This window comes from Trifolium pratense, linkage group LG4, assembly GCF_020283565.1.
Source record: "Trifolium pratense cultivar HEN17-A07 linkage group LG4, ARS_RC_1.1, whole genome shotgun sequence".
NCBI classification, from domain to species: Eukaryota; Viridiplantae; Streptophyta; class Magnoliopsida; order Fabales; family Fabaceae; genus Trifolium; species Trifolium pratense.
Genome location: NC_060062.1, coordinates 38876711 through 38893532, shown reverse-complemented (window position 1 = coordinate 38893532; position 16822 = coordinate 38876711). Strand labels below are relative to the sequence as shown.

General features: G+C 30.2%; 2 protein-coding genes across 2 annotated transcripts; both read right to left on the bottom strand.

The window, feature by feature from the left end:
- Positions 1–5967: 5967 nt before the first annotated feature.
- Positions 5968–8534, bottom strand: LOC123882258 (glycerol-3-phosphate acyltransferase 1-like). Its single transcript, XM_045931084.1, has 2 exons — positions 7570–8534; positions 5968–6982 (listed from the first exon to the last, which is right to left on the bottom strand). Exons 1-2 carry the CDS (start codon positions 8296–8298, stop codon positions 6092–6094), a joined length of 1620 nt encoding a protein of 539 aa, XP_045787040.1. The 5' UTR covers positions 8299–8534; the 3' UTR covers positions 5968–6091.
- Positions 8535–12042: 3508 nt separating this feature from the next.
- Positions 12043–16430, bottom strand: LOC123882260 (glycerol-3-phosphate acyltransferase 1-like). Its single transcript, XM_045931085.1, has 2 exons — positions 15683–16430; positions 12043–13033 (listed from the first exon to the last, which is right to left on the bottom strand). The coding sequence occupies exons 1-2, from the start codon at positions 16322–16324 to the stop codon at positions 12161–12163; spliced, it is 1515 nt and encodes a 504-aa protein (XP_045787041.1). The 5' UTR covers positions 16325–16430; the 3' UTR covers positions 12043–12160.
- Positions 16431–16822: the final 392 nt, after the last annotated feature.

Here is a 16822-nt window from a genome sequence, read left to right as displayed (position 1 = left end):
TCGCTAAATGAATTAGCAATCAATTTGTAAAATATTGTTAAACTTAAATTACCAGTAACTAATAGTAGCAATCGATTTAGTGATCAATTTAACGTTTTTAATCTCTAAATTGGTAACTTTATATTTTTCTGTGTAGTTGAATTGGAACTACCATTCCAATTTAACACACACCTTCATTCTGTTTCTACTAAAAACTCAACAAATTTTGGGAGATCACTAATAAATATATAATTTAATTATAAATACATATTATTATTTTATTTATAAAGAAAAAAAAAGTGGGGGTCCTTCATCACTTTACTGTTTTACAGGTAAACTCACTTTCATTTAGGACCGTATTGTAGTCTTTTTTTTCAAAGCAGAATGGGCCTATGGGACACTCAACTGGGCCTCATTGTTTCAACCACCGACTGAAGTACTCAATCATAAGAGATTTACTTTTGTTGTCAACCCTACTCTGCGCCATACGAATTTACCAAAATACCTACGTCCGCTACTTAGATAACGGATACCTCCCAAAATACTCTACCTTTATAACGCCCGCTACGTACTTAAGTACCAGACTACATTTTTCAAAAAAATCTCATTTTTATTACGTTATTTAAGTAGCGGAAGGGTAAAACGAAAAATGCGTATGTAACCAGAAAAAACGAAAAATGCGTAGGGCTGGTAGGGTGACAAAAGTAAATCTCTAATCATAATTGTACATTTATTTAAGGTTAATTTTCACACCTAAACCTCAGTTACAACACAAACATTAAAAAAAAGTTGCATCGTCTTTTATAAAATAGGATTCCCTGTCATTACAGATAGACGCCGTAATTAATGTTAATCATCTGATTATAAAGGAAAATGCTAACTAGTGTTCCCGAGGCACTAGTTAAGGATACCCAATATAGTCGACGGTGTTGCACCACCCTTACAGTTGACGGTGTTGCGCCTCCGCGACTTGGTTCTCTATGCCTCGCGGCTCTGTCGAGGTTGTTTTGATGTCAAAACTTTTGGCCGGTGGTCTCCCTTCATCATGCTCGGGTCTTGTGATATCACAACACAATTGGTTACAATTTGGAGATTCAATCGATTGGGAGTAAAAGGGGAGTTAACACTTAAAAGATAATAACACAAAAACAATTTTCATAAATCTAAATAGTAGTACGACCAAATATGAAGATTGGAATGAATGCATTGGCCAAGATGAGCTGGGGAAAAACCAAGTGTTTGGAGAAAACCTGTGTGCCATGCCATTGTCCTATATTTATTATTGGGTCATATGTACTTTTCTTTTGGGTCCTATTAGTGGGTCATATATATAAAGAGCTTATCTTGGTGGTGAGTGACAATTGCCAACTTCAGCACTTAGAACTTGTCACGTATTTATTCAGTCACTATACATATATATATATATATATATATATGGGGAGGGATCAAATTACACGGGTGTAATATTTGAGTAATGTTACACCGCTCAATAACGCTTCAACGAATACAAATTCACCGTTGGATTGAAAGTTTATATCGTCTAGATCATCTATGTTAAATTTTATAAAATTCTAAAATCGTTTGATATGTTTTTTAGATAGATCAAAATTAATGTTTTATGCGTTTTTATTGAATACCGTTAATCTTGATCTATCTAAAAAACATATCAAACGATTTTAGAATTTTGTAAAATTTAACATGGATGATCTATACGATATAAGCTTTCAATCCGACGGTCGATTTTGTAAAATTTGTATTCGTTAAAGCGTTATTGAGCGGTGTAACATTACTCAAATGTTACACCGGTGTAATTTGATCCCTAGTTAAAGCGTTATTGAGCGGTGTAACATTACTCAAATATTGATCTGTCCTTAGTTACAGTGTTACAGATTTTCACTGCAGTTTATGTATAGAAATTATTTTGTATATAGAATAATTTTATATGGCTGAGATTCAGATTGTCTTAATACTATAGAGACAAATAAGTCCTATACTTCCACATGCTAATTAATTAAAGCCATAAAGCCATGAAAAGACAAAAGCTTCCTTGACCCTTGATGGTGTAGACTTGGAATTTGCAACTTAAGAGTGTACTATTTTTAAGGTCGGTTCAAATTTATTTTGTGCTTATTTATTTATGTGCTGAATCAATTCATACAAATTTTTTTTCTGACTTTAATTTGATTCTCTGTTAAAGGAAAGTTAACTTGTGTCCGACATAAGATAGTCACCGTTAAACGTAAAAACTAATTTGTACCTATAATGTGATGGAAAAAGAATATTGATATATAAACATTTCAACTATATTTTATCATCTTGTTAAATTATATATTAGTTCTCGTATAGGAGGAAGCTTTAATAAAATTTTGCCGATTAAAAAAAATAGTTCTTTAACTAATTAGTCAGCAAATGTTTTTTTTTACCATGATATTGGTACAAAATTTTTACCGTCGTTAGCGATAACTTCATCGAAGGACTTGTGAGACACACAAGATGTGTTCTCTTCTTCCAACCAAATTTTCTCCATACGCATGAGTTAGGAATCGAACCTCTGAACACAAGCTTAAGAGGACCAAATCGCTTACCACATGCTAATTAATTAAAGCCTATAAAGACAAAATAAGTCTACTGCATGCTTAACTAAACGCTTATCACTTAGATCAATTCATTGTTGGTAATAGTGAACAAATTTAACCTGTAAATATTGTTTGATTGTTAATTTTTAATGGATAATTAAATTCCTATCAAATACCACTTCAGTTTCTCCTAATAAAAAAGTTATGGTGTTCAACTTTTGAATATTCCTTTAGCACAAAAAAATTCCTGCTCAATCATTTGAACTGGGAATTAACTCTCATATCTAATCCAAGGGATCAAACGATATTTAAACCTCAATATTTTATATTTTTTTAAAAAGGAATTGAGTTAATTTTAATTTCGATATTTCATATTAAAAGAATAAATAAACTTGAATTAAAATTTAAATCGTTCAATCTCAATTTAACAATTATCGATGTATATTGATTGTGTAAACTGTAAACATATGATTGGTGAAACAGATCCGAATTCTCGACGGTAAGAGATTGACGGTATTTCCACACACAAAATACTGTACGTAACTTCATATGTCAAAATTGAACTGGTACATGAACACATTTATTTCACCAAAGCTGGATGCTTAAATTATGTGAATTGTGAAAGCTTTTCACCAAATGTATGGCAAAATTTAATGTAGGTCAAAAAAACCGTCAACATATTCAACCACTGTCCGTACAAGTGAAGTGATAAGGAACGGTTCAATTTCACATAGGAATAAATTTCACTGAACCATATTCAATTTTATCATGCAAAATTTTCATTTGCAGAGTAAAAATAATTGATATAGAATTGTGATATATTTATTGATTTAATAGTAAAAATAATTTTTTATTTTAATATTAGTAAAAATAAATTTGTTCATAGTAAAATACTCGTCTTACTAATTATACATATTATATAAAGTCTATTTTCATTTTCTTTTTTTTATACAGCAGTCTATTTTCATTTTCATGATTAAAATCAAAACATTATAGTTGAACAATGGTTTATCTTGTACAATATATGTTTAGTAGATAAAAAAATTATTTATGTATTTTAGATAATTTATAAGTTTGGACAAAAAATTGTAATGTAATTCAGAAACATTTTTTTTTTCAATCTCTTACTTTCAGTTTGTTGAACCAAGCTGTTCAAAAAAAAAATTTGTTGAACATAAAAACAATAGAACAATTAAAGTTGTTCTATCTAATTTTTTTTTAGCAAATTAAACTCCTAATATATGTTAATAAAGCAGTTTTTTTTTTGGACCCTAGGATAAAGCAGTTAAAAACACATAAATTAAATATTACTAGTATTTAACTTCTTCAACTACAACAAGTAGCACAACAAACTTTACCGTTAAAAGGATACGTTTCATTAGTTGTTCAATTAACCAGCTACTAACAGAAAACTTGCATCATAAATGAGACAAGGATGGATCGAGATGTTCACTATTCTTACTTTTTCTCTGTTTTTTTTTTTAAAAAAAGAATTTAATTATTCTTTTTCATAGTAAATTATTATTACAATGCATGAAAAGTTCTAGGCTTCAACTTATTTTTGTTAATTCTCTTTTAAAAATAGTTCGTAGTCATCTATAGTTTTTGAGTAGTGAAAATTATTTATAGATATATATGCTCAAGGCTTAGAGTAAAAAAAAAAAAATATAGATATAAGCAAATGATAAGATGAAGTCTACTTTATTCCTTATGTCTAAATGTTTTTTGCTTAGAAAAAAAATTACCAAAATTAAAATAGTACATATTATAGGATTATTATGCAATAACCAAAAAGTGCTACAACACCTTCTCAATGGAGTTTTTATGGGTCATGAAAGATGTACAAAAATTATGGATAGGGATAAAAAGGGAAGCAGCAGAGGTTATGGTCCTCCTAAACTTTTATATATTAGTATGTTATTTTACTTTTTTTTGTCTCTGTATTATTTTCTTTATTTGATATGATAGTATTTGTATAATATTTCTTTCTTTGACTTAATATATTGGGAGCTTAAACACTCAAATTTGTACTATCGTAAGTCTTTTAATTAGAGGTATTCTTGGTTAGGCACAAGCCTAAATGTTATATGTTTAGGGGCACACACAATTTTTTTAAAAGATTAATATAAAAGATAATGAAATAATGTGAATAAATTAATTTATATTTGAATTTTTCCAATTGTGTGTGTGCCCAAATATTTTTTATTTGGGTTTGTGCCTATGTTAATTAGAATTTTCCTATTGATGAATATGAAAAATATATGTATATTCCCAATATAGAGATTTATATTAGTGGCTATAATTACTTTTCATCTGTGTTAAGTTGTAGTGATACATTGAAGCGTGGTGGGACATGTTAACATTGTGCGACAGTGCTGACATCTCCCATCCACGCATTGATTCACCACCATCCAATGTAATATTGTCATATTGCAGTGTCATCCTATGTTAAAAAAATGACGCGGAACTTTATATGTCAGGTCAACTTTTGAGTTAAAACTTTACTATTTGGTACAAGGCACAATCAATTTGAGTTAAAACTTTAACATATATCCCATATTTATTTTATTTTATTTGAGTTATACCTTCCTAACTAAATAGTAGTACTCCTTCAAATTGAAGTAGTCAAGGTTATTTGCATCAATAATACTATCCATAACTCATTATTTCCTTGAATCAATCAATAAGATTAATGTGTCTACCTACCTATCAACATCACACACACACAAATATAACATTATGTGGAGTAGATTTCTCATTTTCATTTATCACTTAGATGAAATACTATGACTCTTACTAGAAAAAGGACTTTAGAAAATGCATGATTATTTGTACAACTACTACCTTTTAATAAATAAATGCATACATTCCTCAAAAATAAATAAATAAATGTATACAAAAAAGTTACATTCTTAAAATGTTTACACATAAAAAATGAAAGTTTCCCTAAAAAGTGGACATATTTTTTAATGTATAAATCCTTCATAACTTTTTTATATTTAAGAATTAGACAAATTTTTATTTCTTTTATTGGTATATTGTAACCGGCACATTTTCAGTTTTTAATGTTTTAAAAACCAAACCAAGCATATCGAAGTGGTAAATTTTTTGACTTATTCAACATCTTTAAACTATTTAAACCGCTAAGAAATCCCAATTGAACTAATTATACAACTGATTCAACCGATTCAACTATTTGTTTAGTTTAATTTTAAGGAAAATGCTAACTTAAGTCTCGGAGACACTAATTAAAGAACTAAATATGGTACACATGTTTTAGAACTTGTATATTTTATATTTAAAATATAAATAATCTTTTTTCTAATGTGAAATTTAGTCCTGTTACCTTACTTATGACCCTAGTTTTAAAAACAAAAAAACATTCATGTGAGGACTAGAAGTACATTGTACATGAATATGCAAATCACTTTCATTTCCTTAATATTATAATTCATAATGGTCATAATAAACATTAACAAACAAGACCACAAATTAATTTTGAAACCAAAATAAAATAAAGTATATCTATATAATCATCAAGAGCATTTTTTGGAAATAACTTGTTGAACAATCCCTTCATTCCCTGCAAGCATCATATACTTATCCCTCCTGGTTAAATTTGTACACTGAAATCCCAAAGCATCACCTAACTGTTTCTGAATATAATTAGCCACTTCAGCACTTGACTTTCCACCAGCACATGTAAGTTCTTTAGGTACCTTCTCAAGAATTTGAATATGATAACTAGGTTTAGGATTCATCAAGAAAAATATAGGATCCAAACACTTTAATCCACTTGCTGTTGTACCATAAAACATGCTGACATGAGTATTCATTGCCACAGGTACTATCTCATCAGCTAACTCAGCAAACAATGAACTAAACCTTAACAAATATGGTTCCCTACAAGTTGTTCCTTCAGGACAAACAACTAAATCACCTTCTTTTAGTAACTTTTGCATTGTTTCGCCGTCTTGTTTTCTGTTTCGTGTTAATCTTACTGTCTTAATCGGCGCTATGAACTCCGAAACTTTGCTTAAACTATATGTTACCGCGGTTAAAGGTTTAGATAATGTTGTACTTAAGAAAACAGGATCTAATAGTGTCCTATGTGTGCATACAAACAGAACACCTCTGTTTTGCTCTGTTTTGATAGGGACAGTGCCTTTGATGTTTAGATCTATGCCACTTAAAACTCCTAATTCAAGTGCTAATTTGTAAGGCAGGAAAATACCAAGAAGGATTCTATAAATTGCTAGAAAAATTCCAAATGGTAACCACATGAACATGTAGAGTGTTGCTGAAGGTGTTGGCAAGAATGCTAATCTTCCATCATGAAAAATGATTGGTTTTGGATATTTGTCCCTTGGCATGATTGAGTTTTGAGTACTATTCTTGTTATCTTCATTGTTCACCACATAAGCTTCCTGTCATAATCATGTTAAGCTGGAATTAGATATAACACATCAACATAATTAAAACATGTGCACTAAATTAATTATGATCAAAGTACAATTGGATTTGTACAATGCTTTTGTTGTACTAACCAACCAATACAATGCACTAACATTCCAAATTCAGAAATAATGTTTTTTTTTTATTCACAGACATCGAACTCAATACCCTAAGTTTACAATACTCACACATTCAATACATCAACTACTTGCGCTAGACCGCAATAGTTAGGAAATGATAATATGTTAGACATGAGAAAATACATAAACAATTTTTTAGTTGGCATCGCCAACTCTTTTTTAGTTGGCGTCGCCAACCCTTTAATTTTTTTATTTTTTTTGTTTATATGGTTTCCGTTTTTTTAGGAGACATGTAATCAACGATTTCAAGTCCTTACAAGTACTACTGCTAAGGTCAAGACTCCGACACACAAGTTACTATTACATAGGAAGTTTTTATTTTTTGTTTTAACCGTCTAATTCTCAGAGAAAATGGTTTCTGATGGAGTTTAAGACATAGTACAAACCCTTCAAAAGATTGATGCTAAGTTCAAACTTACCTTGCAAGATGATATGAAAAGATGATCATGTAAACTTGAAGTTCCAATTCCAATATCAGGTTTTCTATCACCAAAATAATCTTTAAGTGCTCTATGTTTAACCACTAAGCAAGAGCTAGTGAGAAAACCAGTGAAGTAGCAACCAACAGTGTGTAACTCTGTCCCTATAACATGACCGACACTCAAATATTCCTTCAAGAATCCTTCAACCATAACTCTAGGAATACTTGTGATAACAACTTTAGACCCTGTTGAAGCCAAAACCTCATAAACCTTAACATTAAGATTCTCTAAATAAAACTTTGGTAAAACAGCCCTTGAAACATTTTCCATGTCCTTTATTTTTAAACCACAAAAAGTAATAAAAGTCATAATCTTTAGCTTAAACTCATAATCACAAATCATAAGTAAAGGACAAGACATAAGCAACAAAAAAGCTCTAAAAATGCTGCCACCTTCAAAAGCAATAAGCATGAAAAATGGAAAAAAGGATTTAGATTTCAAGAGGACTCTATGAATGTCACAAACAAGTGTTTGTGACATTCTACCTTGTAAATCACATTTTGTTATACTAGGAAATGAACAAGGTTGATGAGGTGGTTTAGATGAAAGATAAGCTAAATTAAAACCATAACTTTTCATTTTTCTTGCAGCTCTATAATATGAATTAGCTAGTAGCTGGTACAAAACCAAATCTACAAGCCTTAGAAGAACCATTGGAAACATCATGCTATTTTTCAAAATAAAAAAAATAAAAATAAAAATAAAAATCTCTTTGTTGATGATTTTTGAGAAGGCAAAAAGTAAATGGAATTTAAGGATTAAGGATAGGAATTGGAAATGTGTGTATATGTGGTGAAGAGAAGTGCAAAGATAGTAATATTTATAGAGTCATTAAAGGAGTGATTGAAGCATTTGGTTAACCACACAGTTGGCATTAACTTCACCTTTCACATTTTCATTTTGAATTCGTTTTACATTTTTCATTTTTTGGTAATAGTATTTGAAAATTTTTATTTTTCATGCTAGTGCTTTCAACATGTTGCCAGATAGTAATAATGTTTAATAGAGTAGGTTGGTGACCGCCTTTGAAAGTTTTGGTAGTAATATTTCTTTTGCACAAAGTTAGGCCAAGCACACACTCTGTACTACCAATTTTAAATCGGGAGCCGCTATCCGAACAATTTTTCGGATAATGTATAGACACCGTACACCTCATCAGTTTGTGCACACAATCTGAAACATGTGACAAAATATTAAAAATTGACACAAAAAAAAAGTAGGCAGGTTGTATAATTGTGGTATTTCATTGTTAAAATTTTTAAGGAAAAATTTTATCGTTTATTATTGTTTTCATTCGACTAAAGAAAATACTCGTTGGAGTTGTACGCAGAGAATAATTTTTGTTTAAGTATGTGTGTCATGTTTTTGGAAGGATTGTTTGATCAAATAAATTCTCATTCCATTTTTCTTTTGCCGTTTGTGTGTCCATATGAGCCAATAGAAAGTTAGATCACCCACATCATTTGATAAATTGACTTTTGAATTAACCATTTTTATACTAGTAATATTCTTTGGTCAAAATGCTCCTTCCAGGAAAGTACATACTCCATCTTTTGTTCTTCTTGACACGTACTGTAGCTACTACTAGTACATTGTAGACTGTCAGAGTTTGACTTTTGTTCACATATTCCCAAGGCTGTTATTGATCATACTTGAAGTGGATCGGTTAATAGTTATGGTTTTAATTGGCTAATTAAATGTGTGAGAGGTGATTACTCACACTTAACTACTGGTTGATATTGTTATATAAAAATAAAAAAACTACTCGTTGATAGTAGTAGGGAGTATTCTTTATTCTTTAATTTTCATTGAGCAAATTATTTCGTTTGGAAGATGGAGAATTTTTTTTAGTGAGAATGGGATGGAGGAGAATGCCTATAGAGAGAGGTTTAGGAACGAGGAGAAATTTTATCATGTTCTTTGGAGATTTCATCCCCCGTTCCTAAATGTATTTACTTGCGCATTTTATAAAATATTTTTAATTATATTTTTACATAATATGTGTATACTACATTTGTTTATATATATATATATATATATATATATATATATATATATATATATATATATATATATATATATATATGATGTTTATTAATTAATGTCACAATAATATTTTAATTTTTTTATAATTAAACTTTATTATTTATTTTACAACTACTTTGATTGAAAATAATAGAAATTTGATATTTTTTTTAAGGTTGAGGATCTTCGTAAGAATCGCGGGGATGAAGATGGAGGAAGAATACTTCCCGAAACGGAAAGTGGGGAACAATTCATGTCATCTTCATTTAGTGATTTGGTGAAGTCTTAATCATTTGATAAATGGCTGTTCAAAGGCACAATGTTTGCATGGACACTTTTTAAGAAGATTCACAAATCTATGGTTCTGTTTTCCCTCTCTTACGTTCCTCTTGCATGAGTAAATAAAAATACAATTTTTGTTAAATTAAAATTCAATAGGCAAAAAACTTTAGATCACATGTAATTGTTGGGGATTTAGGTTGTCCAGTAATTCAAGATTCCCATAAGTGGTTGCAACACAAGGTAAGTGAGTGTTTTAAACTCCATAGTATCGAGTTCGATTTCTACGATTAAAAAAAGATACTACTATGTAGAGCGAAGAGATTGCGTCGCAAATGTTCCAAAAAACTATGTGTTTCAAGGTTGGTCAAAATTTTAGTCAATAGTAAAATACTAGTACTTTGTTAATTTTTGCGAAACTATATTTCGAGATACACAACATTTTCGTTAAAGAAAATCTACTAATTCAAGTTTTTTTTTTTTTTAATTATAGTTTTCCTTTTAAGTATGGTTGAAAGGCTGGATTATCTTTTGGTTTTTAGTATAAGAATCCAGGTCCTTAATTTTGTGGCAGAAAGTTGGTCTCAAAAAGCTAGATGTTTAAATTAGAGAAATCCGCAGTGCACTTTGAACAATTTTTATGGCAAAATCTCATAAACACACGTAGCATATTTTACAAGACGGGATGAGATATTTAGTTCAACTGGTTAAGCTAGTTGAAGTAAAAGTTAAGGAGTTGGAAGTTCAAAACTCAAACCTTGATAAGGAAAAAAACACAATTTTTTTCCATGTTTATCTTTTTGCTTTGAAACTTCTTCTAAAAGATGATCTAAGAGTGGTTAGTTTGTCTCGTTTTATTTAATTTAGTAGTTTAATTTCTTTTCTTATAAAAATAAAAAATCAAGTTGTGTGAATTAGTGTTAGGCATTAGGCAATGAAGTCACCAATGTGACATGTTTTGGTTTTATCCAGAAAGTTGTATGTGTACTAAGGTTTTGTTCTGTATGCTCTTAAAATGTCTTGATAGGCTAATTATGTGCAATCACGTAAGTATTGACACAAGTCAAAGATAACTGCTAGTTGATGACTTATGGACCAAGTTTAGAAGCAACCCACATTGCCTATATAAAGGAATGTGTTCCACCTTCATTCCTTAAGTTTTTGATGAGAGACTTCAAGAGATCCTAAACAATTTGAAGGAGACTGCATTACATCAGCAACAAATTTTGTCTGGTTAAAGATGTAATCTCTGAAGAAGATGCAGCAAAGAATTCATAGTTCCTCAAATGATTCAAGAATCAATATCTCTTCAAACACATCTCTTCTCTAGTGGACCTCTATTAGGTGGTGTCTATTTTGGTATTTTCATTGACATTCCACTTATATACGGCATGGCGACTTTGTTTCTGTAACCCCTCTTCTACGGGTCTCTGTTCGTCTTGTACAGAGACCTGATTATTAATAATAATATTTTCCGTTAAAAAAAAACTATTAATCTCTAACAATGAGAGTTCAAAGAGAGTCAATATAGATTCTCAACTGAGTAAGATCAGAAGCTATATGAAGCAAAGTTGAAAAGAACAGTAGCAACTGCTTAAGAGTTTTCTACAAGATAAAAACTGTTTTATCCATTAAGGATTACCACTTGCATACAACAAGTTCTTTAATAAACACTATCTCTTCAACCCATTGGGTTTATCACTGTTCCATAAGTCATTATCGCTCATAAGTGATTTTGTATCAAATATGGTTATTCTCAAGTTGTGAGATCAGCAACAGCATTCATCTCCACCTCAACATGTTGTCTATACGAATAATCTTCCATGGATTTTAGGAAGTATTAGTTGTCTTAACTAGTCTGGAGAGGCTATGAGAAATTCATTGTTTATGTCAAGTGTGACATAGTACAAAGTTGTAAAGTTTTTTCTAGACCAAGAAATGTATTGTGCAAAATTTGGGAGGTTTATCCCAAGCAAATGGTTATAATGTCTTTATAGGTCAGAAAAAGTTTGAAGCAGAATTTACGATTCAACCGGTTAAACAAGAAACATTCATGCGAGGATTAGAAGTACATTGTACATGAATATGCAAATCACTTTCATTTCCTTAAAATCACAATTCATAAATGTCATAATAAACATTAACAAACAAGACCACAAATTAATTTGGAAACCAAAAGAAAAATAAAATAGTATACAAAAAGCATATACAGTATATATGATCATCAAGAACATTTTTTGGAATCAACTTGTTGAACAAGCCCTTCATTCCCTGCAAGCATCATGTACTTATCCCTCCTAGTTAAATTTGTACACTGAAATCCCAAAGCATCACCCAACTGTTTCTGAATATAATTAGCCACTTCAACACTTGACTTTCCACCAGCACATGTAAGTTCCTTAGGTACCTTCCCAAGAATTTGAATATGATAACTAGGTTTAGGATTCATCAAGAAAAATATAGGATCCAAACACTTCAATCCACTTGCTGTTGTACCATAAAACATGCTGCCATGACTATACACTGCCACAGGCACTATGTCATCAGCTAACTCGGCAAACAATGAACTAAACCTTAACAAATATGGTTCTCTACAAGTTGTTCCTTCGGGACAAACGACTATATCACCTTCTCTTAGTAATTTTTGCATTGTTTCGGCGTCCTGTTCTCTTTTTCGTGTTAATCTCACTGTCTTCATCGGCGCTAGGAACTCGGAAACTTTGCTTAAACTATATGTTACCGTTGTTAAAGGTCGTAATAATAATGCACTTAGGAAAACAGGATCTAATAGTGTCCTATGTGTGCATACAAACAGAACACCTCTGTTTTGTTCTGTTTTTTTAGGTTCAGTGCCTTTGAGGTTTAGATCTAATCCAGTCCAACATCCTAATGGAAGTGATAATTTGATTGGCAAGAATCTACCAATAAGCATTCTATAAATTGCTAAAAAAAGTCCTAATGGTAGCCACATGAACATGTAGAGTGTTGATGAGGGTGTTGGCAAGAATGCTAATCTTCCATCATGAAAAATTATTGGCTTTGGATATTTGTCCCTTGGCATGATTGAGTTTTCATCACTGTTCACCACATAAATTTCCTGTCATAATCATGTAGAGCTGTGATTAGACATAATGCATCAACATAATTAAAACATCTACACTAAATTACTCCCTGATCATTTTTATAAGGAACAATTTAAAAAAATCACACAGATCAAAGAAGCACATTTAATATAGTTATTTTCATTTAATACTCTTATAAATTTAAATTGTTGTATGTATACCCTTATTTAATTTCTCTTTATTCAACTAACTTACTTATTTTTAAATTCTCTCTCATAATAAATAAGGGCATAAGTGAAATTAAATATTTAAAACATTTGAAAATTAGTCAAAATTTCTTATAAAAAGGATCAAATTTTTCCGTCAAAGTGTTACTTATTATAAGGAACAGAGGGAGTAGTTATCTATACTAATATTATTTAGACCCTTTTTTCAAAGCAAAATGTACATGTGTCATATATTCATTCTTCCCCCATTAGCAATAAATGAATTAAATGATTTACATGAATTCTCGATTTTAAAAAAGCGAAGAAGAGAGGAGGAAAACACAAACCGGGTGAATCTGAATATGTTTGAGCATTTTTTAGCGGCAGGTCCTGGCAGCCAAGACTATAGGGATCAATGAAAATTCTCAGTTGGAATTGTCGGGGGTTGAGCACTCCGAGTGCAATTCCTAATCTTCGAAATATTGTTCAATGCCACAAACAAGATATTCTTTTTTTGTCTGAAACTTTATCTAAAACCCAAACTATGGAACGTGTTCGTGTGAACATAAACTTTGATTCTTGTTTGTATGTTGATGTGGAGGGGAGGAGTGGAGGATTGTCTTTCATGTGGAGAGATACCATAAAATGCAGAGTTTTGAATTATTCACGGAATTTTATTAACTTAGTAGTGGAAGAGAATGAGGGAGAAGAATCAAGATTAACATGTTATTATGACTATCCAGAAAGAGGAGGAAGGAGACAAGCATGAGACTTGTTGAGAGAATTGAGAGATATGTCTGAGTTACCTTGGTGTATCGTTGGTGACTTCAATGATTTACTATCACAAGACGACAAAAAAGGGTCTCTACCTCTCCCTAATTGGCTTTGTAATGGCTTCAAAAACGTAGTCAATGATTGTGATCTCACAGACATACAGCCGGAAGGATACCCTTATACTTGTTTGCATCAAATGACATTATACTATTTTTTTTAAGAAAGTATTAATTTAAGCGAAAAAATATAAAATTTCATACTTAATTCTTCCCTCTTTAAAAGAAATTAACCTTTTGTCAGAAATATTTTTATAATTTACTAAACATGATCACAAAAAAAAGTTCAAATATACGTATAATTTGATTTAAAAGCAGAGTCTAAAAAATGTGATGAAAAATATTTAAGTTGTTGAAATTTTTGATAGGGATTAAAAAAAAAATCTGAGACATTTAGTTTATTTTATTTATCCTTAGTTTAGTTTTTATAGGGATTACTTTTTTTTTCGAGACATTTAGTTTATTTGATTTATCCTTAGTTTAGTTTATTTGGCCTAATTCAATTTGATGAAATGGTTACAATAGTGGGATAATAACGTGGCTTAATATGGTGTAAGAAGGGGTATTGTTGAACTTTCATTTGTATCATTTTTAATAGATTTTCATTTGTATCTTCTTTTAATAGATAATGATTGGAGAGAGTATCGTTTAACACTATCATTAGCTAAAAATCAAATTATTTTTTAAAAAAAAAAATACCCACATAGGATTACTCGTTTAGAAAACTTTTCTAGATTTCTATTTTTCCCATTCTCATTTTTCTTTACTATCTTTGTTTCTAATTTTTAGTTATTGACGATTAGTGATATTTCTCACTTATATTTCAAGTGATAAATATTATAATTTATTATCAATGAATTAGTTAAAATAGTAAGAAATTTGGGTCTCTCTTAAACGGATAGTGAAGAGTTTGATATCTTATTCTGCATATTCATAAAATTTAGTTGGAATGAAAGAATTCACTTTATGTACCTAAGACTTCCCGTCAAAGATTAGTCACTTTTAAATGGAGGTAGTAATTTAATTTTTTTTTCAAGTAACCTAGTGGTTTGACTCTCACACATTTAAATGTAGAGAAATGTGGAATCCTGAGTTCGAATCCTAGCCACTCCAATAATGTCTATGATAGCTATCATTTGAGCTACACTTGTGGCACAGTAATTTCATATCTATATCATAGTAACTTAAAAATAAATTATAATTTATTAGAGGTCTGAAAAATCATGAAAGATAAAAAAAATTATGCGTTTATTTTAAAAAGATAATTATTTTTTTGACTTAAAAAAGATAGTTATATTTGTTTATGTAGAAATGACAAAACTATAATTATTTTTTGTTTAGTAGCTTAGTGACTAGAAATTACATCTTAAATGTGAATAAGTGGAGTGTTTAGAGGTTTAAACCCCGACTCCTGCATATAATAATGTAATTTTCCTACCAACTGAGCTAGACTCACCGCTCAGGAAACCAAAACAATAATTTTTTTAATTTCATTAAACAATAAAATAAGTTAAAAATATGCACCCCCTCATCCAAGGATTTAAGAGAGTGTTTTGTATCAACCATCTGGTTTTTAAGGAAAACATATTATGAGGGAGTTTAGACATTGTATTAACCTTTAAAACATAGGACCTAAATTCAAACTTACCTTGCAAGATGAAATGAAAAGATGATCATATAAACTTGAAGTTCCAATTCCAATATCAGGTTTTCTATCACCAAAATAATCATCAAGTGCTCTATGTCTAACCACTAAGCCAGAGCTAGTGAGAAAACCAGTGAAGTAGCAACCAACAGTGTGTAACTCTGTCCCTATAACATGACCGACACTCAAATATTCCTTCAAGAATCCTTCAACCATAACTCTAGGAATACTTGTGATAACAACTTTAGACCCTGTTGAAGCCAAAACCTCATAAACCTTAACATTAAGATTCTCTAAATAAAACTTTGGTAAAACAGCCCTTGAAACATTTTCCATGTCCTTTATTTTTAAACCACAAAAAGTAATAAAAGTCATAATCTTTAGCTTAAACTCATAATCACAAATCATAAGTAAAGGACAAGACATAAGCAACAAAAAAGCTCTAAAAATGCTGCCACCTTCAAAAGCAACAAGCATGAAAAATGGAAAAAAAGAATGAGATTTCAAGAGAACTCTATGAATGTCACAAACAAGTGTTTGTGACATTCTACCTTGTAAATCACATTTTGTTATACTAGGAAATGAACATGGTTGATGAGGTGATTTAGATGAAAGATAAGCTAAATTAAAACCATAACTTTTCATTTTTCTTGCAGCTCTATAATATGAATTAGCTAGTAGCTGGTACAAAACAAAATCTACAAGCCTTAGAAAATCTCTTTAAGGATAGGAATTGGAAATGTGTGTATATGTGGCGAAGAGCAGAGTGTAAAGATAGTAATATTTATGGGTGTACAAAGCGCACTCGCGGATTAGAGACGTCCGTTTTTCATGCTGTTTTTTGCGTTGCACTATATTTAATGATTTTTGTTTTATTAATATTTTTTTGAAATTTTTTAAAGTGTTTCAGATTTTTTTTATAAAATATAACATCTTATATTAGTTAATTAAATATTTTTTTATAATATAAATGATATTCCCTCCGTTCCAAAATGTAAGTGACTTTGAGAAAAAAAATTGTACCAAATTATAAATCACTTTACATTAGCAATGAAACATTTAATGTTATTTTTCCTATTATACTCTTAACTATTTATCACTATCTCTTCTTTCAATTTATCGTTCTTATACTATTAATGAAGA